The sequence below is a fragment of the Neodiprion pinetum genome, chromosome 4, assembly GCF_021155775.2.
Source record: "Neodiprion pinetum isolate iyNeoPine1 chromosome 4, iyNeoPine1.2, whole genome shotgun sequence".
Taxonomy (NCBI): domain Eukaryota; kingdom Metazoa; phylum Arthropoda; class Insecta; order Hymenoptera; family Diprionidae; genus Neodiprion; species Neodiprion pinetum.
Window position 1 is genome coordinate 23,127,048 of NC_060235.2, and position 25,785 is coordinate 23,152,832.

At 34.2% G+C, this 25,785-nt stretch overlaps 3 protein-coding genes across 12 annotated transcripts; 1 reads left to right on the forward strand and 2 right to left on the reverse strand.

Annotated features, from left to right (window-relative positions):
* Window positions 1-390: 390 nt before the first annotated feature.
* Window positions 391-11,587, reverse strand: LOC124218039 (TOM1-like protein 2). 4 transcript variants are annotated; one of them, XM_069135435.1, is made up of 10 exons: window positions 11,303-11,587; window positions 10,379-10,548; window positions 9,561-9,842; window positions 8,901-9,167; window positions 8,403-8,709; window positions 7,740-7,869; window positions 6,241-6,367; window positions 5,422-5,472; window positions 4,467-4,660; window positions 391-636 (listed from the first exon to the last, which is right to left on the reverse strand). In XM_069135435.1, the coding sequence occupies exons 1-9, from the start codon at window positions 11,358-11,360 to the stop codon at window positions 4,478-4,480; spliced, it is 1,575 nt and encodes a 524-aa protein (XP_068991536.1). In that variant the 5' UTR covers window positions 11,361-11,587; the 3' UTR covers window positions 391-636; window positions 4,467-4,477. The 4 variants fall into 4 exon arrangements, with proteins under 4 accessions (XP_068991536.1, XP_046480334.1, XP_046480333.1 ...); XM_046624378.2 differs by lacking the exon at window positions 391-636 and adding an exon at window positions 1,476-3,999 and having other exon boundaries at window positions 8,901-9,152; XM_046624377.2 differs by lacking the exon at window positions 391-636 and adding an exon at window positions 1,476-3,999.
* Window positions 10,686-16,110, forward strand: LOC124218037 (dynein regulatory complex subunit 3). 4 transcript variants are annotated; one of them, XM_069135434.1, is made up of 10 exons: window positions 10,686-10,827; window positions 12,331-12,523; window positions 12,746-13,029; window positions 13,264-13,436; window positions 13,669-13,826; window positions 14,275-14,467; window positions 14,718-14,925; window positions 15,208-15,462; window positions 15,629-15,705; window positions 15,874-16,110. In XM_069135434.1, the coding sequence occupies exons 2-10, from the start codon at window positions 12,346-12,348 to the stop codon at window positions 16,019-16,021; spliced, it is 1,674 nt and encodes a 557-aa protein (XP_068991535.1). In that variant the 5' UTR covers window positions 10,686-10,827; window positions 12,331-12,345; the 3' UTR covers window positions 16,022-16,110. The 4 variants fall into 4 exon arrangements, with proteins under 4 accessions (XP_068991535.1, XP_046480330.1, XP_046480331.1 ...); XM_046624374.2 differs by lacking the exon at window positions 10,686-10,827 and adding an exon at window positions 11,528-11,716; XM_046624375.2 differs by lacking the exon at window positions 10,686-10,827 and adding an exon at window positions 11,731-12,241.
* LOC124218041 (enoyl-CoA delta isomerase 1, mitochondrial) lies at window positions 16,102-25,528 on the reverse strand. Of its 4 annotated transcripts, none has more exons than XM_046624383.2 (6): window positions 25,041-25,528; window positions 19,211-19,324; window positions 18,088-18,359; window positions 17,460-17,638; window positions 16,691-16,812; window positions 16,102-16,472 (listed from the first exon to the last, which is right to left on the reverse strand). In XM_046624383.2, exons 2-6 carry the CDS (start codon window positions 19,320-19,322, stop codon window positions 16,312-16,314), a joined length of 846 nt encoding a protein of 281 aa, XP_046480339.1. In that variant the 5' UTR covers window positions 19,323-19,324; window positions 25,041-25,528; the 3' UTR covers window positions 16,102-16,311. The 4 variants fall into 4 exon arrangements, with proteins under 4 accessions (XP_046480339.1, XP_046480338.1, XP_046480337.1 ...); XM_046624382.2 differs by lacking the exon at window positions 25,041-25,528 and adding an exon at window positions 19,671-19,956; XM_046624381.2 differs by lacking the exon at window positions 25,041-25,528 and adding an exon at window positions 19,654-19,956.
* Between the last annotated feature and the right edge of the window lie 257 nt (window positions 25,529-25,785).

Genomic DNA, 25,785 nt, shown 5'->3' on the forward strand with positions numbered 1-25,785 from the left:
CGTTCGAAAATGGTAGGACATTTCAAAAGTTAAAGTCGACGATGATCCGGTGCATCAAGTTTGTCGTTACAGATCTTCTTTTCCCATGAGGCATAGAGTATTCAACAACGATAATGCAGTCCTTAAAATTCATCATTCATCTCTGACTGGAAAGCTAATTCGCAAGGCGTGGTATTCTACTCTATCTGCATTATTAGAAAAATACCCGTACTCTACATACACTGTTTCTAATCTTTTGCTACATTTGGTTTAATCCCCATGCTTCCACAGTACGATTAGTCGGAAATGTTTTTGATTATCCATAATAAAATAAAAGAAGTAACAAAGCTTAAATTTATTGTTAAAGCTCTAATGAATACATCAAACTGCGGTCGAATCAATTCATTTATTATTTTCACATGACTTCTGTATATTTGATAAATTATTCCTAAATACATTGAAACATATGTATTTATAATGAAATATCATGCAATGGGCTGTGTAAACTATAAACTATAATTTCTAGCGAATAGCTGCTTTTATGTCAACAGGGCTTTGAGACTCAGTTCAGTTCGTCCTCCTCCTCGTCCACCTCCGACCACTTCCAACAATCGCCAACCACCTCGAATAACCACCGATAACCACCTCGGGTTGTACCTGGAATAGCAATAAATATTTTCAGTATCAGAACACATCAAAAATATTACGTGAGGATTAATATTTGTAAAGTGCTGGAATAAATTTTTTCTGGCACTATTCGGACGCAATTTTGCGAGACAAATCGATTAAGCGCAGTCCCGATACGCTGCGAGCAGCGGATAAAAAGTTACAGCCAAAAAACCAGAACCTCAGATTTTGACATTTTTCAGCAGGCGCATTTTCCTTCGTAACTTCTTTCCTGTTGATCCCACGCTCTTTTCGCTGCGTTCTCTGAGTTCCTGGGAATCCAATAAGTCAGGAAAGGGTCATACAAATCGAATTTGAGACCATAAATTTTTGGCTCCAAAAATAAAGAAAAAAGTAAGGCTAACCCCTTTGCATTTTTGGCGAAAATTTTCGCGATTTTCAAAAGTGCTGGAATAAATTAATTGTGGCACTATTCCGACGTAATTTTGCGAGAGGAATCGATTGGGCGCAGTCCCAATGCGCTGCGAGCAACATATCAGAAGTTAGAGCCGAAAAACCAGAACCTGTGTTTTTGATATTTTTCAGCTGGTGCTCTTTTCTTCGTACTGTCTCTGCTGTTAGTCCCACGCTCTTTTCGCTGCGTTTTCTGAGTTCCTGGACATTCAATTAGTCAGAGAAGGGTCATACAAATCAAATCCACGACCAAACATTTTTAGGAAAAACTGATAGGAAAACAGTGTATAATACGCAGTCTTCAATAATATGACAACTTTATATAGCCTGAAAGTCAGATTCACCTGAAAATAATTAGATTTCAGCGGAAAAGATTTATTATATCGTACGAGGTAAAGTAAATAAAAATCTCCAACAGCATGTGAATATTTATAATTATTAAATATTTCATTATTACAAATCGTTCAGATACATTTTCGTAACGTAGCAATCAGGTAAATAATACAAATAAATCACCAAATCATATTCAACAATATCCTAGCACTCCATCTCGAAAAATTTATAGATGCAGAAATTTAAGTATGGACCCTCCCAATTTAAGTTACGAAGCTTTCATAGTTTATCCATACATTTTTTCTCTCTCTTTCTCTTCCTAGTCGTTGGTATTGCTTATTTCACTTTCGGTTTTTTTGTTTTAATTACAGAAACATCATGAGAGCATAATATATTACAACACCCTTGGTAGAATTTGGAGGAATCTAATAAAACTATACTTTGATGAGCCAGTGATTCAAAGGACGTGTCCTCGTGTGCTCAATACATCATCCAACCAATTTATCTCATACAGATTCATGCTTTTTCTCTCTTTTTATAGTGCCGGAAAGCATGCACAACATACACTCACGGATAACTGTCCATTTTTATTATGGCTAAACTATTTCCACTCATAACAGATATTGAGAAGATTTATAATATCCAATCATATTGTATTTGCAGCTGTGATCCTAAGCTTAATTCTCAAATTCCTGATTCCAGGCCAAGTTGACACGCTTGCGGGTATGGGCATTTGCAAACTTATCAACTCATCAATAACTAAACAACAATTGGAATTTCGATTTCGAAATATAATATACGTACCTATATTCAACTAATTTTGACCGAAACGTAAAATTTGTCTCCACATTAGAGAAGATAAAATTCGAAGAAAGCGCAACATCAATTGCTTGAATATAAAAATACTCTAAAAAATAATATACTAGAATTAAATTTCCACGCCTTAAAAAATTCAAATTTCGATTAGCTCAACAATTTTTAGATTTCTTCATAATATGATTTTCTGATCATAAGCCTGCTAGTCCATCTGGGGACAAGCAAGCTAAAAAAAAATACCTTTTACAAATATCTTAATATTTTATGGATATGGAAGTACTATTAAAATACTAAGATTTTGCAAGTTTCAGACTTCAATCTCAATTGGATTATAAGAATGAAAAAAAATTAATAAAATACATGAAATTGATTTTCTTTCAGGGTTGACTTGACCGATTTGTTCGAACTTTAATAGTTGCCAATTATACTCTTATTTTTATATAATGTATGTATGTACCTGTAATAATAACTACTTGTCGTCAAGATATTCATAAAAGGCAATTTTAGCTTATCCCCCTATGACCTTTTTCTCACACTTGTGTGTCATTACAGCTTAGATTTTCAATCGTCTCTAACTTTTTCTTGTATTTTAAATTCCATGTTCAGTTCTATACATACCAGTACTTACTAGCAAGTATAAAGTATCGAAGTAATTGTCACTATCGCTGCATTTAAATAGTATCCAAACAATCCAGATATATGGCATTCGTAAATTTTTTAAATTTGAAGGCATTTTCTTTAGTTGTAAACTATTTGAATTGACAACATGCAGTGTGCAAGTACACCGTACGTTTGTATTATTCAAACTTTGCTCTACATAGAACTGGCTCTAATAATTTCTATCAATCTTTATAATATTACTGAACATGTACGATACCTTATATTTGGATCTATATTTTATAAAACTCTAAATACGTACGTCTGTATACGCAAATGAGATGTAAATATGCGGTACATTTCAAATGCGCGCTAGCCTCAGGTCAAAACTTTACAGGATACAAATTAACTTACAATACTGTTTGAAAATCATTTGACAATAAAATTTATGTAATATTGCCGAATAAATCTAGCTGCTTTGAAACAACTGTTAAGGCTCGACAGAAATTTGGAATGAAAAAGTCTTCAACAAAATGATGAAACAAAAAACAATAGGTTTATATTTTATAAATAATTACCGTTTACAACTATTGCGGTTAGAACTGAAATGTTTTGTTCAACTGAGAAAAGAGTAACGATTTTTACAGTGATAAATGAAATCTAAAGTTTTGTAATTACATGGAAGGCTTGTAAGTGACATTCTATGTAAGCGGAAACTCTCTCTCAGGGTTACGTTGAGAAATCGAAATCAGAAGCTGTGAATCATTTATACTTTACAGTTGAGTTATGTAAGTATGATTCCTCAATAGATTAATTTTTATACTTTATGTAACATATATATGTATCTATATTATTTTTACAGATATATAGGGTACTTTCCTTGAGGCAACACATGTGAAGTATCTCGTACTCCACATTTGCAATTTCAAAAAAAAAAAACCCTGCACATGTGTGTAATATATAATGTAATTTATATTTAAAACAATATTAATGTAACCATATATATTTCTTTAAATCAGCTTGTCTTACTATGCAGTGCTTGCAAATAATCGACCCTTTTTCATAGTCATGTGTTTAATCATCAACAATTTCAAATTAAAACAGATAACATAACGTATAGTTAGTGGATCAAATCGTTATTTTAACGTAAGTACGTAAAAGCGTGAAGCAGTCTCTCACTGGGCTGAATAGTCCCTGTGTAACAAAAAAAAAAGTAGGGTAATTGTATGAACATCTGTCTTCCACATGATCGATGCAACTACTGTTTGTTACGTTGAAATTTGCACAATACGCAATTCAATATACTAAATGTGAATATAATCATCCATTGCTCAACACAGAGTAAAGCATATCATCGATGAAACTTTTTTTTTAAGTTGACCCTGGAATGGTAACTAAAATAATTGTGGCCACTGTTTGCTACTGAACAAAATCTCTTAGACTTATAGGTACCATTTCTAAGGTAAAAATTTTTTTAATGAATAACTCCATGTATACCAGTGATGAATTCACTTGTCCTTATGGTTAGTTCAAATTATCACTACATATAACAATAGGAATCAATTGTCCATCATCATTATAATTTTAGTATGATTGAGTAAAGTAATTCAGACTTAGATCCAAAGTAGTTGTAAGCTTAAACCGTAGTCTTATGGGCTTACCTCATACTTGCCTAGAGAGCAAATAAGGACTTGTCTTGATCTTTATTAATTTGGCGCTGAGCATTTGTATTAGTAGTCGTCGCGGTAGTCGTAGGAGGTATGGTGGGTAGCGCTTCGGCTGCAGCTGCTCTCTCAGCTAGGAATCTTTCAAACTCAAATGATGTTAATGATTCCTGGTCACCTTGGGCACCGGGCTGAAATTAGAGTAGGAGAAACCAATTCATCATTATGGTTAGGGAAAATGGTTGTGGTGTTATAATTTTTTCAGTTAGTTTACAATTCCCAAACTATCACATATGTGACTCTGAATTTATATGCCCTGAATTACAACATACATGCGAATAACAATTTTTACCATGAGTGCTGACAAGTCTTCTGTACTAGATAAAAATATTGTTGAATTAATACATAACATGATTTTTCCAACTCGACAATCGCAGTTTGAGATATTTATAAAACGAGTAGTGAGGAATTTCGGATACATCAGAATTTACCAAAACTCCACGAAACTCCAAGGTGATCCTTCGGTTTCTTTTCATAAACGAGTAGTACCCTAGTACCCTTTGAGTGTGCACAAGTCACTCCAAATTCAATTTGTCTTTGGATTGGTAAAAACTAAACTCTGCACTTACTAGGCTTTGATGAACGTAGTCCACGGTTTACCAATATTACGGACCCTTGTTAAACAGTTTGAGCTTTACTGAGTTGATGGAAAGAGCAGTGGAACTAGTTTTCAAAAACTTCAATCAATCTGTCATGCAAATTTGACTCTACTGCAATTAATATGGATTGAACTTGACGGATAACCAAATATTGTAGAACGTGTAGGACACATATATAGAATATATTGAATAGAACGTAACATAGGGCAAGAACATAATCAAATTACACATCTGAAGGAAGAAAGTGAAGGCTATTAAAATACAAGTTCACAAATAAGAAGTTAATCACTCACCGTACGATCCAACCAAGCAGCCATCTCGTTGAATTCAGATTCTTGGTTTAGCTGAGCAACAGAAGAAAACAAACATTCAGCAAAACCAAATACCAAGGCAAGCAGAAAAAGATGTATCAACTGTGCCTAAAAATTGACATCACGTTTTGAAACCAGAGTAAAGACACAAGTAACCGACGATTGTCTTTTAATAAAATAGAAAGTTAAAATAGGATCCTTATTTTGGTAGAATGGTAAAAAAAAGAAAAACCTTGGCAATTACTGTACAAAAACTTTGATTTAGTAGATATTAAGTCGGTGAAAAAATCACGATTTTTGTATGATCAGAGCATTTTACAAACATTACAAAAAAAAGCCAACATTGTTACACATCACCATCATGGCCTCTGAATAGAGTACAATTACGACGAAAAAAAGACAAAATTACAACATCAATCCTGAAAATGTTGCAACAGTTAGTAAACAAGCAATTAAAATCATTCTCAGCACAATACCGAACCTGTTGTAAATTTGTATACCGTATTGTTCCGAATATAAGCCGAGGTTTTTTGTCGTTGACAGCATCCACCAAAATCGTCGTCGTCTTATACGCGCACCCGTCTTATGTGTTGGTAATTAAGAAAAACAGCCTGAAATACTATCTTAGAATTGGGGGTCGGTATATATTCGAAACAATACTGTATCTAATTATGTAGAGTAATATTGCTCAAGTTTTGTTTTTGAAAAGCTCGACAATACCTACATTAAACTGGCTGAAGAATTGTCACAATGTAGTTATAATGAATGACTGAAATATTATCAGAGGTTACTATTACGTACAACAGTTGCAGGAGCAGCGGTTGTTGTGTTCTGTGGCGGTTGATTAGGGTTATTTCGATTAAGAATGGCTGAGCTTAGACTTCCCCCGCTCACCGGCTGTTCAGCATTATCCTCGTATCTACTACCACTGCAAAAAAAGCAATATATTATTGCGTCAACTCTAACAAATCATTAGACGGAATAGATTTGAATCAAATAGTTATAGATAACAACCAAGCAGCGCATATTAATCACACAGGGTACAAAAGCATGAAGTTAAGTGCGAGCACACTGATTGCATTGCCTCATCATAAATGTTGCGTACGTCGCATAGTGGGTAGGTAATACACAATTAATTCGGTAAAGAATAATTCTGTCACTTCGATAAATTATTCACTATAAATAATCATGCTAGCTGTAATCCAAGATTTTAAAAAACTATGCTTGACAAATAGATTGCTAATGTTATCAAGTTACAAAGTTTGATATATAAATTTCTACCCGTTCATTTCTGTTTCAATAGTTGCAAGGGTTTAAATCTGTGTGATTCTGTGAACAATATTATTCTGTAAGATTCTATTAGCTTTTTCAACTGGTTACACCAGTGCACACCAGGTGTACACTGAAATCATCATACACTGTGTTATACTTGTATGCTGCGTTATAATGCTGGATACACATTCTACGTACCATTTTTGACTGACAAGATCGGTACAAAAATGGTGTGCAATTTTTACCCGAAGTGCAAAAGCTTGTGCCAGTGCAGTGTAAATATGGCTACATGCATAACCAAGGTCAAGACAGAATGTGTATTGCAAGGTAGTATTAAGTTTGGTTTTGTAAGATTTTTCGTTGCATTTACATATATAACGACGTCAAAATAACAAAATTAATTTAGTATACAGCAATTTGGTATAAAACCAAGTTCTAATACCAAGCAGTACACCACAAGTTCCATCATGATTCCGGTCATGGGGGTAGCCATATTTACCTTCATCAATTCCGGGGTAAAGTTTAGATTTTATAAATCATAGACTACAATTATTTCGGTAAAGTATATATATTTTTTTTTCTTTTTTCATGCAACATATAACATGTATAAAAAATAAATATGTTTCAGTCCTCAATACAATCGCACGACGTGAAAGTATTACGTATTGCACGAGCACGACAATCACGATTTGTGACTCATATAAATTTCAATTGAGGATATATGTGTTCGCTCGTCTGAACGCACGTTATGTAGGATAATTCACATACGTCCTACCAACATGCACACACTATGTGAACATTCTGTTATCTGGGTAAATCAAGTCATCTTAAGATATTACAATACACCATGAACCAACTTAGAATTTGTAATAAAAGTGATAAGTTTTGTTTCACCAGTATACCGATTTAACAAGAATCATAAGCCAAAATAATTCAGTAATGGAAAAGACTGTAAAAATCTGAAGAATACTCCTAGGGTAGCTGTTATTAGACAATTATTAGTTACATAAAATATTCGTTTTGATTACCTATTTTTCGTTGTTTCGTAAGTAGCAGTACGTGATTGGGCAAACATGTCAAATTCGTCATTGTCACCCTCTTTTTCCTTAGGCTTCTCTTTTCGCGAATCACTTGCTCTCGGAGCGCCATCCACCACACCTATACACACAAAGTAAAATGATACGTAATTAGCTTTGTTTTCAGATTAAACAATTACTGAACACATTCTGGTAAAATGATAATGATTGAGAAAATCTCTGATACAAAAATTGGTGAAATATAACAACATGTTACAGTCGTTTTTAATCAGGTACTAGACCCTACAATTAAAGTAATGAATAACCATTCAATTGAAAGATTTGTTCTGTGATAATATTTTGTGAAACTGTATACTTTCAAATACAATTTTTATTCTAAACTGGGTATAAAAATATGAATCTGATGCAATTTCCTAAATTGACTAAAAATAACTTGCACCGTTTCATTAATACTAGTTTACACTGCCCGAAAGTTCTGCCCCACACTACTGTTGCCAAAATCAGGTTTTATATTGAAATATCTGTGATCACAGAGAATTCTATAGCACATATGAGAAAAAGGAGCTCAGTTGAATTAAACATTCCCTAGACGGATATGAATCGAATTTGGTCAAAAACAAGTGGCTAAAATGTTGACGTAGTTCTTAGACTTACTGATGCTTGCTAATTCTTTTCCCAAGCTGTCTGTTCCGTCTGATAAGTCGATTAGTGATTCAGCTTCACGTTTGCTCAACACAGGAGCGGCATTAACACGTGCATTATTTGGTGGTTGGCCAATGGTCTGTGCCAATATAGTACTAGGAGGTGTTGCCTTATTTTTCGTGTATCGGGTGTAACGCAGAAACAAGTTGTTAAGTTCGTCATTCACACGAAGCAATTCAGCAGTCATTTCATCATGGGCGAGCTTACCAATTAATTCTACAACTCGTTCTTGCATCGCTTTGCAGGTGGAATGCAGCTCCTAAAATATTAATGCAAATATTTAGAAGATTACAACTTTACTGAAAGTATATGGTGATAACTTGCTGCTACATTAAAATTCAAACAGGGAATACCAAAAATGAATTATTTAAACCATTTACCAAAGAATTATTAAATAAATAAATAAAAATTGGGTAAAATAATAAGTAAAGAAAATAACTGTCACTATACCGTAAGGAGTTCCAAGTCAGCTGGATCTGGTTGCTGATTAGCCGTTTGATTCGGATTGGTTAGATGCGTTAGCATCTCAGCAAGAACGCGCATATTACCCTGAACAACATCCAACTCACTCTGTAACTTGGCCAGCTGTGGTTCTGTAAGTTGAGCAGGCACATTGCTCCCTTGGACTGCCAGCGGCATGGGAGGTTGTTCACCTACCGGTGGGACTGCCAATGCCGTGGTCTGCTCACTTTCCGGTACACTCTGATAAGTCACTTTCTGTTGTTTATAAAGGTATTAAAAAAGTAAAGAACTAAACTTTAAACAAAAGCGTGAATTGCGATTTTATCTACAAACAACGAATAACTGTCCTATCTCTCCTTATCAAAATATCTGAAATCTTATAAATAAACTCGCTTCAGCTTGATGTCTGAGCTATGAGCTACATACATTGTAAATAGCTTATCAGGTATGAAAAAAATAATTCCTGATATACAATACGATCACGAAAAATATTGTCTCAAACAACATGTTTTTGGCGAACATAGCGATACGATCCACTTGAAAGGGTATTCGAAGCCTTGCTGAGAGAGATTGTATTTTCAATGAACAATGTATGATACATATGCATAGTAAATTGGTCAGAACTAGCATAGGTATATTTATATTTACCCTTTGGGGGGTAATTATTGGCGCCATAGCATCAAGATCAGTCATAGGAAATTCAATTCCTTTTTGTTTAAGCTCTTGATAAACTTGCACAACTCCTTGAGTATGAGGTTGATGACGAAAGGTTTCAGCCCACGCTTGAATGAGGCTCAGTACTTTTTCTTGTACTGCTGTAGGCGGTTCATTTTTTGGACCAATTAATTTAACCAGCTCCAGTACAAACTCTCGTGAGCAAGCGAGCGCATGAAAACACTTGCCGCAGTTTTTCACACATGTTTCAAGAACCTGAAACGAATAAACCACAGTTGTTGATTTATAAAAAACTGTCCTGAGTTATCCCATTCTCAAAGCCAAATTTTTAGGAATTATTTCTTTGCGGTACAAATACGCGATATAACGACAATTGGAAGAAACTGTTGTTGCTATTGCTGTTCAAAAATATTTCATCTTCTACCACATAGAATAAAATATAATGCTTAAAACCTATAGGGGTGAATAATAATTACGTGCATGTTGGTAATTATGTTCAAGCCAGTGGTCAAAATTAGCTGCTATGCATACTAATGTTAGTTGAAAAAGATCATCAAAGCAAAATGATGTGAAGGCTCAGAATTCAAAATTTCTTCAAATCTCTAGAAAGTTTAATACATTTACAGAATCATAAGTATTGAATTGTACTACAGAACTCCATTTGGAAAAAGTTGAGTATGTTGAGTGACTAACTGGAACCACTAGGTTCAGCTTCATGACATTGTGCTGTTAAGGGAAAGAAAACTCTGTTTTTGCCCATAGCAGACAAATTAGAAGGACCAAATACTAACAGTGAGAGTGTACATAACGATGGTATAGTTCTTTCCAGCTGCTTGATTCAATCGCCGTCGAATAGCTTTAACTGCATCCCGAGGTCCGTCTTCAGTTTCGTTAATGATATCGCATATTTCCATATTAAGTGCCCAATTCTCACTTGGCAGGCTTCCATCTGTAGCTTGTTCTGCAATTTTATATCACAATGTCTCAATTATTCCAGTACACGTTGAGTTACAGTAACAGCGCATAATTGGTTCAATTTGTAGACATCATTTATATTCCTACTGCCACGCAGGCTGCGACATGCGAGTAAAAAATTTCAGCGAGTGGATTTTTTTGCAGATTTTTTGAATTCACTGAGAATAAGTTTCATCTAAAAATAGAATATAAACCTGTTAACAAGATCTAGTTTCAAGTGAATTGGATTCTATGGCAAATGCCCATTAACAGACAATGATACAAGGTAATTTAATAATATTTTCAAGGAAATATAATTACTAATATAATTGCACCATTATTCAGAGGAATATTATTGCAAAAATTGTGATAAGTTTCCATCAGTTCACACCTTTGAAGCAGCTCAGTAAGAAAATATAGACAATAATAATTTACGCTAATTAAACGTTCCGCTTATGCTCCTGATAATTGACCACATAATTAGTGCACCCCAATGTTCATTAGTAAATCTAAGGTAACCAGAGGAAGAAGGGAATATAAAAAATAAAGAAAGAAAGGAAAGCTAAGGAGTGCTACAACAATGTGGTGCAGAAAATAATCAATAAAACAAAACAACTAAAAAAAATCGCGACACGCCAAGACAATAGTATTGAACGTTTACGTAATAATGCAGTAAGTAACCAATTAGGCGAATGAATATATGGTCAAAACAACAATGGCATGGAAAAAGCTAGGCTTATACGACGAACTATGAATCTCACCTATTCTCTGACCAACTGGCGTCGAAAATGGATTCACAGGTACACCGAAAAAAGACATTTTTTGTTCCTTTTATACCGTATTTGGATGTTAGAACTTTGCACACTGCCTCTCGGCTTACTGCCGCATAAGTAAGTAGCCTGACGGTAAATTTATCGGCGAATTGTTGTCGGACAGTAACAGTTTATCAAATTTTCACTCTCCCGATGTGTCACGTAGAGATAATCATATGACACCGTGGTAATGGAGTACTGCGCCTAGACGTCAAATCATGTTTTCCCCGACCAATGGTACTCCATTTTCCGTGACGCAGCTGCACTGGCTTCGCTAAATGACCGCCTATTGGCTCAAAAATCAAAATGGCCGCCTTGATTGAATGCTTGCTACGCATATTCAAACGCCTCGGAAGACGAGGCGTAAGTAATGCCTATAGTCAACATCGTTCGGATAATGAGTGTAATGAACTGGGATTCGTCAATTGCGTCTATATTTATTACGACAATTTGTTATTTTTAATATACATTTTGCCTGAAAACTGAGGCGTGATGCCGCCATATTTACGATCGGATTTTCAAATCGGAGCAAAGTTTAAAATTCAACAATCACGAATTTCTATAATCTCATTTTCAAAGTTTTCGAATTCGATCATGCGAAAAAAAATGCTTTATCATTAAAATCTAATTGCTTTTAATTCGATTTAGTCTTGAATGTGCATTTTGTAACGTGGCAAAAACAAAGAATCGATATAGTAATGTTCAATGAGTCATGTCATCAGGCTCATTGCGACGAAAGTATAAATATCTATATCGCTATGGAAACGGGAAACTATTTTGTTGATATGAATACCAAGCAAATGTGAATTCTAAGGTTAAGTTTTACATCAGACCATCCCACATTTTGAACTAGCTGATACGTGAATTTTGAATGCTAAAATTATTCACGTGAGTTAACGTTTCGTACAACTGCATACACCAGTTTCTTCATCGTTGTATTTCATTTAAACATACAAAATACAACGAAGAGTTTTTAGAACGCAGTATAAATTATGAAGACTGAAGACAAACCGATAATATTGCAAGAATCCGCAGAACCTGGGGTGATAGACCAAAAAATGCTCGTGGCTTTAATAATTGACCAAGGGCCAAAAAAGGAAGCTGGAAGATTGTTTGTAGAGGATGGGATAAACCTGGAAGAAGTGACAGAAATTCGAATCGAATTTCTTAGTAAGACACCTATGGATATTATGTGGGATCCAACACGGGCGCGGTAGGGTGTCGAAAAAAAATTAATAAAAGTCGATGGTCTTACATCGAGTGTACGAATATGAAGACTCGGAAAACTTCGTGCTAGCTATTAAATTGTTTTTTTTTTTTTTTGTAATATAGTGTCGAATCCTATTTCAGAACAAAATAGTTCCTTATACTGATTACTTTTATCTTTTTTAGATATTTTAAATATAGACCACCTATGGTTAATGCCAAACTTGGTGAAATTAAAACTGAGCAACAACAAAATTGAAAGGATTGTTAACTTGGATGTCCTGATTAATTTAAAAGAGCTTGATCTGTCGTTCAACCATATCGAAACTATGGAGAATTTGAACCATTTGAAATGTTTGGAAATTTTATTGCTGTATGAGAATCAAATTAGTCTTATTCAGGGAATCGACGATTTGAATGAACTTACAATTTTCAGTATTGGAAATAACAATATTGCCGATTGGCATCATGTAATTCATTATTCTTCTACATAAGTTCTAATTTCGCATCATGTGTGTTATTGTTATTATTGTTATTTTTTTTTGAACTTAGTTAATTATCACCTAGAAATTCTTATGCTTTTTCAATCATTGAATCAACCAATCTTAAATTATCGCACTGTAATTAAATTATTATTGATAGCTATATGTAGGGCTCCAATTTGCTTAAATTTCATGGTCAGCATAATTGCTAAATTTTTACAGGTCATGTATTTACGGAAATTCAAAAAATTACGGAGTTTAAATGTCTCTGGAAATTCGTGCATGGAAAAAGAAGGATATTTGAACTATTTGATTGCCTTTATACCACAATTAATCTATCTTCAGTACAAAATGATAACGGACCGAGAACGCCAGGCTGCCGCTGATGAACATTAGTAAATTTCATATTTCCCGTAAATCGACAGAGATAGATTGATTTGTAAAAATCCACTCTTGCTCATAATTCAGAGTATTTTTAATACCGCCAGATATTGCAGGCCATCATGGGATATAAATATTATTGCAAAAGAATTGCAGGAAGAAATTAATAATGCATTGTTCAAGTTTTATCCTAGATGCGTTTAAACAAAATTAATGATAATCAGTTTGTATACTTAAATGTTTTAGCCGAATCATTAGTAATTTGTTGGAAGAAGAAGCGAAAGAACAAGAAAAGTTGGACAAGCAAGCAGCATTTGAGGAAAATGTTGCATTATTATCCATATCTTACGTGGAATATCTCGATGACGACTACTTGTTCAATAAAATGTTTGAAAAAGACAAGGGTAATTATGAAAGAAAGAAAATTTTATCTTTTAATACTTTTTGCTTTTACCAACAATGTCTTAAATATTATTCTCTTTATCTTAAGACATCAATACTTTCTATTTGGCATCAAACTACGCTTATTCGTCTGGGATACGATTTTTTTTTTCGTTAATCTAGCCCTACTGGAAAAGTTTGAGAGGATTTGTAAGATTCTAATAGAATATTATAGAATGGATTTCAGAAACACCATAGACTTATCACTGTGTATCGTGTTTGTGGCTCGTATTCTATGATATTCTTTAATATCTAATCGTGATCTATCAATGCCTATCAGGCTTTTCAAGCAGAAAAATATTCAATAAATAAAATTTCCGTCTTAAGTGTGAATTTTACCATAATATTTGAAAATTGAATGTCTGAAAATATGTAAAATTCACATTTTGATTCAGAAATACTTCATTACAGAAGGTAACGACTTCTTAACACTCAGCGAAGATGCACGATCTGCATATGCGGAGTATAAAGTAAAGTTCATGGAACTTTGCAAAGATTTGTATGAACTGGGGCTAGCTGAACAAATCCGAAGGTCCAACGAAATAAAAATGTTTGAAGATTTAGTCACTAAAGGTGAAGACGACATTCAGAAAGATTCCCAAATGTAAGTACCAGATATACCTTACATAATTCATATAATAATAATATGAATATAAAGTGTATAATCGCAAATGTCAATAATTAGTAAAAATAAATCACAGATTTCGTCAATTATTCATACTATTAAAACAATTTCACAATAAATGAGACTTTCATTAAATTACAAGTATAAATACACAAAAAAATGCTAATCATATTCTTCGGACAAATAAATTTATTAGCATTTCTTTCAATTGAAATTTTTTTGTATAAAGGATGATGGATGAAATAATGGATAGAAAGGCTGAAATCTTAGCAGACGTAAAAGCACTTATGCAATCAATGACTGAAGAGTTGGAGACTGAAGTTCTCGAAGAAAAATTAGACAAAGCTCGTCAGCTGTCCGAAGAATTCAGTGACTTGGTGGCTAGAACCTGGACAAAGCTCATGCACAAGGAAGTGATTCTTCATGACCAAATGGAAGTGTGTATCCATTTATTTATCACTGGTGTTGAATGAATTACTGGTATTCCTTTCAGCTATTCATATAGTTTCACACAAGGCAAAGTTAGTCATACATGATAAACATTTGATTTGGATTGCACAAGTAATCAGAGTTCTCCAAATACCTCCTATTGCTTAATAAAACTAATATTGACCGAGCAAATCAATTAGACACACTTGCGACGTTTGACCTGCAGCTTTTTATAAGTATTGATTGCAACAAATACTGATAATTATATATTAACAATGACATATCTGCAGGATATAAACGAAGTGTTCAAACAGCATATGACAGATATGGTTGGATCGTTCTTAGAAGCAGCCCAGAATATATTCTCATTAATGAGAAATCTGGAAGCCGAATATACCGACAACATTGCTGGAATAGCTAGTGTTGTTATGAATACAAGTCAGGCTACGGAAGATAGTAAAATGTCACCTAGTGTAACGGATATAATCGGTGATAAGGACATTTTGAATAACAATTTGGCAGCATCCCATGATCTACATCTACAGGTATGCTTATATGCTTATTTGAGTGCACGAATAAATATTAAGCTATTTAAAATCAACAAATGTCGTTTTTCATCGCTTACGTTTTTCGAGCAGTTGCATAATGATCAAAACAACATGATAAATGACATGGGCTCTCATAAAATTCTTTTAAATTCTGCTTATTCAGATCATTGATGGGCGTGAAGATCGTCTAACAAGTCGACTTAATGGTTGGCTTGAAGGGAAGATTGAAAAATTGGCAGAGTAAGTAGCAGCATAACTATTGAGATAATTTAAACCACAAATGTCCAAGATACACGAGATCTGTCTCGTTTTTAAAATAGACTGTAGACTGTAGAATTTGTGACCTATATTTTTCGAGTAGTAACCATATTAGTAAAGTCGAGGTGGTCTTCGTTTTTCTGTTTTAAGGAATGAAAGTAACCGGAACCGTCAGAAGATACTAGAAATTTCCCATTTTCTTGAGTGTCAACGGGAAGAATTTGATGCACTACAATTACAGCAGCCGTTATACGTGAACACTGACGATCCAGATATTGCTGCAGTACTTGAGCAATAAAACATAAAGCAACTGATTTCTTATAAAGCCAGTTTGTTTCATAATACTGTGAACAAAATGAATTAAATGTATAAACAATAAACGTTTTATCCATTCCTACTGTTTATTAGTACCTATTTCAAATATAACATACTCAAAAAAATTCACGGTAAATAAATTCATATCAAAATATTTTTATTTCTTATCTGCATTGTAAAGTAGAAAAATCTATTGTATTCGCCATATATCACAGCTCTGTCAGGTGGGGGCTGTTATGGCGTGACGTATCGTTACTGTTAGCTTCAGCGGTTTCACTTCTTTTTTAAGCTCTGGATGTACATATCCAAACCCTTTTGTACCTGTGGTTGCTCTAAGAAGCCAATGAATATTTTCACATCAAAATCTCTATTTTTTTCAAGCCATGAGAGTGCTGACTTCCTTAACTGATGCTTCGTTGCGGACCTTGCACCAGCTGCAGAACAAAATTTGTATTAGAATATCTGTATTCTAAAATAATACAGTTAATATTATCACACAGAATACCGAGACTTAAAGGTTTTCACATTGTATTTGATTTTGCAATGATATCTTCATAATGCATACATAATATACATATGTTCTAAGCATCTAATGCCACTGATCTATTGTAATAATGTTAAAAGATTATCACATTTATCACATAATACTCACGTGATATTTTAGCATAAGCTGCAATATATTTTTCGCACTTAGCGATTGCTTCTTCTTTATTTGTAGCTAATTCATCGACCAGGCCAATTTTTAGTGCCTCTTCTGGTGTGTAAAGCGAACCTCTGTATATGAATGCCAATTGTTACACTTACATGAGGGAGGTTTCATTTATTTTTTTGCGATTTTATCCATTAAAGTACGAAAAAAAACTTATTACGTGTTTGGGCAGGACGTATTAGGCCACCTCTATTGGTTTTATAAATTATTTCACTTTTCCGCATTTTTCAATGAGCTCAAACATCCAAACAAGTAGTTATTATTACGATTAAGAACATTAATATTTGTTACACTTGGTCAAGAAAAAAAATATAGCATAAGATTCAAGCTTGCCGGCAAAAATATTATACTAAAGTATCTATACTTCCACATTTGTAGAAAACAATTTAACTTTCTATGAATTGCGACACCTTCAAATTCTACAATATTGATCGCAAAATATTAAATCTGAACTGAAGCCAACGGAAGAATATTTCTCTTCGAAAATATGGAATATTGAATTATGTATTCATAAATTTGCAAAGCCAATGGAGATGGCCTTGTAGATAATGCCCATCACTTTTCTAGGTATTTGAATCTAGATGAAATTTGATGAAAAGATAGGCATCAGTAACCTTCACCGATTAAATGAAACGAAATGAAACTTCCACTCGTATAAATATTGAATTAAATAATTCATCGTTATTTGTGAACGGTAAATAATACTAATTACCGCAACAGTGATATTTCTCCTTGACGTTGACCGATTACATTAACAAATGTATCCTGGAACCATTTAGGAGCAATTATACCCAATTGTGTTTCGTTCAGTCCTATTGTATGTTTTCCTTCAACGAAAACTCGATACTCACAAGACGTTGCGAGGAGACAGCCACCCGCAGGACTAGCACCCTGAAATTTACATAGCATGGAATTCGAATTCGAATGGAATATGATACACGAATTTTGTACTTACGTTTCTATCTTTAAGCTACTTCTGTTATTTAGTGTGTTTGCCAACTTCAGTATACTTCTTCAGTATAATATCTGGTTATGATTATTCGTATTACAATGTCATGATTGGTTTTGAGGAATCTTTGTCAAAGATTTCAAGAAGATATTTATTTTTATAGTATTCATTGCAAAAGGTTGATACCAATGCATTATCAGAACTTTTACACTTTATGAACAAATAAGTCGTTCTTTTCATATTTTTGGTAAAATTCGAGATTGAATTCAGAAATTTACAGTTTATTTCACTGAGAGGCATTTCTTATTAAATTTGAATGTTGAATTGAGACAAAGTTTCCCCCATACACATATATAACATGACAACCACAGCAAGAATAAGTTGAACATACATTGACTGCAGCTGCAGTAGGTAGCGCTAAACCGTACAAAGTCAACCAAAGGTCCTGAAGTGCACGCCAAAAGCTTTCTGCACGTTTTAAGTCTGGTTTATACATTTCCAAGATATCTAATCCAGCTGAAAATACTTTTGGCAAAGCTGAGGTCAATATAATACCTCGGCATTTGCTTTTCTCCAGTTCTTGAAAATTGTAATTCAGTTCTGTGATGAATTCCAGATTTAAACTGTTTACTGGTGGTTTATTCATCGACACTGTAGCGATACCTGTGTATTTAAAATAATATAATTATTTGAGCGACGTGGGATTATGATTCTTGGAAATTGGGTCATAAAGTTATGAATCTGTAAGTGCTTATTTTAAAAATAGTAGCTGGATAGCATACAATTCAAAGATGCCAAATTTACAACAACGATCCTGAGTCTCTGATGTTGACAATAGAAAGAATAGGTTGACTATAAAGTTCTAAATTTTTCAGACGTCTTGTGGAATTATAACGACTGATATTCTAAAACAATTTGTCCAAAATATAGTTATACAAGTCTTCTGCAGTATCTTTTTCATTATGATGAAAAATTTTAATGAAGAGAAATTTTGTATCGAGTTTCTGATGCAATGATCTGCCAAAAATAAAATTTCGTAAAAGACGTTACAAATAAAAGTTGAAGCTATCGGCCGAATGTATTCACATTGATTGAAATATGGCAGTTAAGTCCATGATTAAAAATTTTGTCAAATATCATGGGAAAATGATAATTATACAGGATTACAGATATAAAATTGCATAGCATTGTTCTAATTGCCAGAAGTTTCATTAGGTCAGCAAACGAAACCACTGGCTTTAGTTTCATACTTTTCATTGCAGTATCATGGAGTCAAGGTGACTGAACAGTTGTCAATATATTATAATTATATAATTGACTGTTGTGTTTCTTATGTATTTACAACTAACCAGAGACTTTCAGCTATCAGATAAACAATCAGCTTTATTGGATGTATGTGCATACGTAGGATATTTACCATCACCTTAATATAGTAGTGAAATTTGAATAATAAAGGAAAAGCAAAATCAACAATCATTACAATATAATGAGTCCTTACCCATTCTAATCCTTACCTGTTTTATCGCTTACATTTACATCAACTAACTTGGCAGCAGATGAATATTGCTTTCTCAACTGACCCATTGTCAGAAACTTAGCAGTGGTGTACCTTCTTAGTGCGGCCATGGCTAGGAAAAATAGAGAAATGTAGTATATTACCAGCTATATGCTGCTTCATCAAGTTGAACTTTGTAATGCTAGCGTAATGATACATCCTTGAAAATTATCGCTACTTGACAAATTCAGAATTTTCAGAATCTTAAAAGCAACATGTACTCATTCTGCTTATCCTTCATGCAATGAACAGAAACATCGTATTTAACTACAAAACTCCACGCGAACTTTCAACTACACGGTTTTTCATTAACTAAATGTAAATAAAATCAGATTTATCGTATTCCATTCTTTTTACGCGAAACTAAAGTCGTGAGTAGCTTGACAAACATCACCCACTCACCTTTAAATATTACTTACTGTATAGGGTTCTCAGTAAATTCGTTTCAAAATGAAACGTTAGTATTCTTCTAGCACTCTTATATAATGACTCGATACTTATCGGGCAATAAATAATCAGCAGCGATAATTAAAGACAGTGGATATTACACTCAAGAGGCTGCTGTAGACCGTTTTTATCGACCGCGTTGAATACCAGTTTGACTACTGTACCATCTCTGACTGTACAGCCTGAGATATCCACTGACGTGCACTAATGTGAAAATATCACAGAAGCGAAATCACATCAACCTTGCGGCCAAACAGATACTAGCCGACAACGAGCTCACGCGGTGGAATTCGAGTACTTGACCGGCCGTACGGTCCAGCTGGAAGAGTAGTGGAGGCAGAGAGGGGGGGGGGGGATAAGGCATTTTATGCAATTCTTATCTCCGATGAGCAAAGGGAGATCCAAATAGACTATTAGGTTGTATACTAATAGTCCACACGAATAAGCTATAAAATTGACTGACTTCTATTCTGGAATAACGTAGGTTAGCCGATTTTTTTATAGGTTCATTAGAGACGAACGAACATATTTTCACCTATGCCCCAAAATGTTAGGTTCGGGTCTGTCCGTAACGATTGTTTAAACTTTTGAGGCCCCACATTTTGTTAAATAACGTCTTTGTTATGGGTCATACACGAAAACTGTTGAAACAAAAGTTGTCCGTCTCATCATTGTCGATAAAACAAGCTGTCGTGAGATCAATTTCCTCTATTTGTTCAGTTGCAAAATGCAAAATGCCGTGGAAAAAAAAATTCACATTTCTTGTTATAAATTCATGAGTAAACAACGTGTGGCTTTGAAACTCATGGTACAGGTAATATGAAGTGTCTTCAAAATTATCCTTCAAGGCTTTTTTGGCTGTGTTATATAGTTGAGCAACAATCCGCGACAAGCCAAAATCCGTATATCGTCTGCCCTTTCTTATGTGATTGGCCCACGGGTTGCCAAAAAATCATGGAGTCAGTTCGTTACTAGTACTTTCCATAAATGAAAAAAAAAATTTTATACTCGAAAATCACAATTTTTGGGCGACTTGAAATTTTTTACGAATGATAAATAAAAATATTTTATACTGCTATAAATATCCTATTCTCGCAGTCAATGAGTTTTTTTCTTAGGGCGACACAAATTATAGGGATGTAAGCCATATTTTTATAACATTACTTCAGTATGTAGTTTTGAAAGCTCTTCATTTTTTTTTATTTAGGTTAATAATCGACAAGTGTAAATTTTCCACGCGCAATTCAAGAAGTCGTTGATAATGCCATGAAATACGAAATATTATGTGGGAAACTTGAACATTTTGAAAATTCACAGCTCGTTAACAACTTCGACTCCTAGCTGGAAATTTTCAGCGTTGTTTGGGGATAGAATGAAGTATATTCCCTGAAAATTTCAACCGATTTCGAGTTGATAGAAAAAAGTTACAGCTATCTGAAAACAGCGATTTTTCAGAAATCAGTTGGTTTTGCGAGGCCGTATATAAAAAGGAACGTGGTAATTAATAATAATTCGTGTAGGTAGTGATAAAGTATACCTAGACAAAAAATTTGAGCCGTCGATTGGCCGTCTACATGGAAAATTCTTGACTTGGCAGCGTTTCAAAGTTATGCGAAATTTTGCTAAAATAGTAGTTCATGAAAAGGGTCCTAATTAAACTGGATTTTGCTTTGGAGTAAAACACTATTTTTTTCTCAAAAATACAAGGTCAGAGAAGGGGAATGCCGTTTGATTCGAGTCTTTAAGTTCCATAGAGCTCCCGTGAAAAAAGCGTGAAAATAACTGAAAAATTGAATTATTAATAACTTCAAAAATTTCTATAGCCACCAGACTTTCTTATATTAAGCTCAAATTTGGAGAATCGTCTTTTTTTATAACCTACTTTCTTGAAAAAAATCAGCAGCCGAACCGCTGACCCAAGCCCGCAGGCTGCGGTCGAAAAGTATTGGACGTTGAATTTTTTTTTCCACGGCATTTTCCATTTTGCAACTGAACAAATAGAGGAAATTGATCTCACGACAGCTTGTTTTATCGACAATGATGAGACGGACAACTTTTGTTTCAACAGTTTTCGTGTATGACCCATAACAAAGACGTTATTTAACAAAATGTGAGGCCTCAAAAGTTTAAACAATCGTTACGGACAGACCCGGACCTAACATTTTAGGGCATAGGTGAAAATATGTTCGTCCGACTCTAATGAACCTATAAAAAAATCGGCTAACCTACGTTATTCCAGAATAGAACTTATCACCCGCCGCATAAGTTTGCTCTGATAATTCAAAACAAAAATTCGAACTAAACGAGCCAGACAATCGCGTACGTCTCCAACCTGTATTTAACACTCCAACGAATCAACATTTTTGACATTCCAGAAAATAAATTCGAGTAACGGGTTAATAAAGAAATTGATGAATAAAAAATGGTAAGAAAATTCTCGAACAGACATAGCAAGTATAATGAGTATTATTAATATTGACATCTTTGATATCATCTTCAGCCAAATGTGACACCTTAAAATGAGCTTTTGTTAATCCTAACCGAACAACTACCCTCAAAACGCATCCAAACGAATAGCTAAAAAATGCAGTCAAACCGCAACTCTCCCAACAATCGGAAAAGAATAGAAACGGAACGATTAGCAGAATTATGAATCTCATTTCTTTAAGTTTCCGAATTAAGCATGAGTTATTCCAATGAGACACTGTTCGTTTTAATCTGTTTATTCGTTTCTATTCGATTTTACCTGTTATTTCCTATCCCGTCATATTCGCGACAATGCCACCTCTAATAGCTTGTTCGTTTCAATTATATATTTAGAATAAGGGATGGCAATTATCAATCCGATTCAATTCTTTCTATCCGAATTAATTCTTTTCAAAGAATACAAAACATCCGTTTGGATAAAGAAATCGGGATAAATCGTATTGAAATTCTCAATCCGTTTTTATCCTTTTCCGATTGTTGGGCTGCACCGCAATAACATTTACAAATAGTGTTCTCATTTCATCAACAATAATTTTTAGCATATTCCAAGTTACTTTTTTTCTTCAAGTACAATAAACATGTATAGAATCCGAAATTCATACAAATCTAAGGTGTATTGTCAGTACTATAAAAGGCAGAAATAAATTTGTGGACACCTGCATTCGATATTTCTACACGGGTGCAGAATGACAAACTCGAATCGTCACATCAGAGATAGACCAGGAGTACAATGGGACAAGTTGAAAATTCGATTATACAGGATGTTCCCTTTTAAACGAGCCATTACAATATCTCGAAAACTAAAAAGTTTTAGATGAAAATTGTTCAATATCAAAGAGGACGTTTGTAACGACTTGAGGATCGTTTATTTCCGAGCGGCAGGGGGTAGAGTGCGATTAGGTTCAACTTGGCTTTTGCGTTTAAAAACAACTGGGATGAGGATTATTGATCGAGGTGTTGAAAGTGAAAATGGATTTCGCAGATCATATAGCACTAGGTGATTTATTGATCGTAAACGTATAATGTATGCGTGGGGACGAGTAATTATAGAGTCGCGAAGAGAACTGCATAGATCGAGAGGTAAAGACGACGTGCACAGTTTGGATTGTAAATGGGAAGTACAAAGTAGGACACTTGACAAAAGCACATGATTATCGTTTTTTGAATGAAATTTTTCTCTTCTTGTTCACTTGTAACCGACGGAAATATTTTACTTTGCAAGATGCAATAAAAATTGAATTTTTTTTTCTCGTTTTCGATCCTCAAGGGAAGGTGAGGCACTTCCGAAGAAAGTGCAAAAAGAAAACAGCATTATTTCTCACTTTATTCCTGAACTGCCCCACTTTGTTTCAGTCTTCCCTTTATTACTTGGTACAGTGCAGAATTTGTTACTATAATTCATACTCCTCGCGTTGAAATAGTATAATTTCCATTTTGAAAATTTTCAACAGAACCATTCATAACTCGCAGACCTTCGCTATTGCAGTTATTCGCTGATTTATTTCATTGTTTCTTCGGTTCTAAAACACTTTTACCATTTTATTCAAAATGCTGGTGAACCGTGTCTGAATTAAAATGAAAATTACAGCAAATAACGCCTATTTCTCAGACGCTGAAACAAATGATCAGTGTTTTAGAACAAGGGAAACAATTTAAAAAATCAGTGAACAAATTTGTGAAGGTGATCCAGAAATTGCGAATCGCCGAATTGACGAGGAATCCACCCTAAACAAAATGTTTCTTAGAATACTTTCAAAATAGAAGGTTTCATACAATTTCGCGATATAACAGTAATTTAAGATATTGTAGATTAGAAAACGTAATCATACATCGGCACAAAAATGAAAAACACGCATGAAAAAAAAACACGTAAAACACGCTCGTGTTCTGTAAAAAGAATTACCTTTTATACTCTGAACTTGATGTGAAAATTCGGAAAACAAATCATGCCATTTGTAGGTTTTCGAACCAAACATCTAAACGCTGAACTTCCAGAGTATGCTACAATTTTGGTGCCCAGCTTGCTTTGGTATTATACACACGAATTAGCTTTAAGCACATCGTTTAAGTATTATACCTAATACAGCATACACTCAGGCCGGAAAACAACCCGGAACATTAATTTTTTGCGCGATGCATTTCGTCAAAAAGGTAATTGTTTAGGTTTATCAGTAGGCAAAGAGAAAAAAAATGCACATCTTTTTTTTACTGAAGAACAAAAAATTGTATAAAATTTTTTTTAAATAACTAAGTAAACTCGGAAGACATAATTGGTCATTTAGAAAAAATTATAAATGATGAAAAAGTATAAGTTAGTCGGTAAAACGTTGAAACTCAATTCAATTCCGGTAGAATTAATAGTTCAAATCGGTACATGGCAATTTTTCATGAAAATCAATTGATTGTAAAATCCTGTTTTTCGGATTCTAGAGGTGCAAGAACGTAAAGTTTCGTTGAAATTATAAAAAGTAAATTTCGACCGAAACCAGTTACACTTTTCTGATCTCACCAAAGTTGATGAAAATAATATTATATATATATATATATATATAGGTTTTCTTACTATTGAAGCCTCGCAGTTACTATCTGAAAACCAGTTTCAAGCGATACAGAGTCGGCTTCTAATTCTTCCAGATGTTACCGAAATAATATACGAATAAGCTTTAATCGTAAACAGCATATATTTTATCGGTATGAAAACCGTACAGTGCCAACCTACTTTAAATGTAATTTGAAATCAAAAGATCGGCCATACAGCGGCCGGCTTTTAATTCTTCCACACGTTTTAAAAATAGTATACATGTAGTATAAGCTTCAAGTAATGTGAATTTTAGCGACATTAAAACGTGACTTACCAAATAACAACCTGCGGAGCGGTGAATGAGGGTGCAGACCTTGTTGCAATCTATTTTATCCAGTGTTGCGCCGAAGAATGATTTTAAAATCGATATGCTTGTTACAAATATTGAATTAGTTTTGTTATAATTATAGGTACACTTTTAGACAAACATTGCGGTTTATTAATAGCTGCAGATTTAAAATCTTCATTATGTAAAAATATTTAATGTACGATAAGTTTACCACTTTAACCTAATTATAGGCTGACGATTTTAAACTTCATCTAGACTAAAATAGCTGTGTAAAATTGTTACTATATAGATACAATCGAAGCAAGTTATTAGTTCATTGTTACATCGAAATTGCAGTTTACCCCTCAGACGGAGCTTTTAAGGCCATACGGGCCTCACAAGCTCCGCTGAGGGCAATAGTACTGCAATGACGCGCTTCGTTTAGTTATATGTCAAGAGGTTTTATACACAGTACAATCGCACCCACACCGCGTCTGCACTAAGATGGAGTTTGAAAGCGCCTTTTATACCAGTGGTAGGAAGGGGGAAGTCTACGTATTCAATTCGGGGAATACCAAATCAGTATTCCAACGTCGATTGTAAGTTCACTCAGTGCACACCGAAGTGGGATTTTCCCGGTATTCAACCAATAGCAGAAGCGAAATCCTGGGAAAACCCCACTCACAACGAGATCGTCAGACTTCCGTATCGCGAATTTTGGTGAAGATCTAATTGCCTCAATATATGTACT

Excerpts from the sequence above, each read along its gene's own strand:
- LOC124218039 (XM_069135435.1), bottom strand. The coding sequence starts at position 11,360 with ATGTCTTTTTTCGGTGTACCTGTGAATCCATTTTCGACGCCAGTTGGT. Across the intron at positions 9,843-10,378 it reads TCGTTATGTACACTCTCACT|GTTCTTGAAACATGTGTGAA; the intron begins GTTAGTATTTGG and ends TATTCGTTTCAG. Across the intron at positions 4,661-5,421 it reads CTGCTTGGTTGGATCGTACG|CCCGGTGCCCAAGGTGACCA; the intron begins GTGAGTGATTAA and ends CTCTAATTTCAG.
- LOC124218037 (XM_069135434.1), top strand. The coding sequence starts at position 12,346 with ATGAAGACTGAAGACAAACCGATAATATTGCAAGAATCCGCAGAACCT. Across the intron at positions 13,030-13,263 it reads ATATTGCCGATTGGCATCAT|GTCATGTATTTACGGAAATT; the intron begins GTAATTCATTAT and ends AAATTTTTACAG. Across the intron at positions 13,437-13,668 it reads GCTGCCGCTGATGAACATTA|CCGAATCATTAGTAATTTGT; the intron begins GTAAATTTCATA and ends TAAATGTTTTAG.
- LOC124218041 (XM_046624383.2), bottom strand. The coding sequence starts at position 19,322 with ATGGCCGCACTAAGAAGGTACACCACTGCTAAGTTTCTGACAATGGGT. Across the intron at positions 18,360-19,210 it reads AAATGTAAGCGATAAAACAG|GTATCGCTACAGTGTCGATG; the intron begins GTAAGGATTAGA and ends TTAAATACACAG. Across the intron at positions 17,639-18,087 it reads CTACTGCAGCTGCAGTCAAT|GGTGCTAGTCCTGCGGGTGG; the intron begins GTATGTTCAACT and ends TGTAAATTTCAG.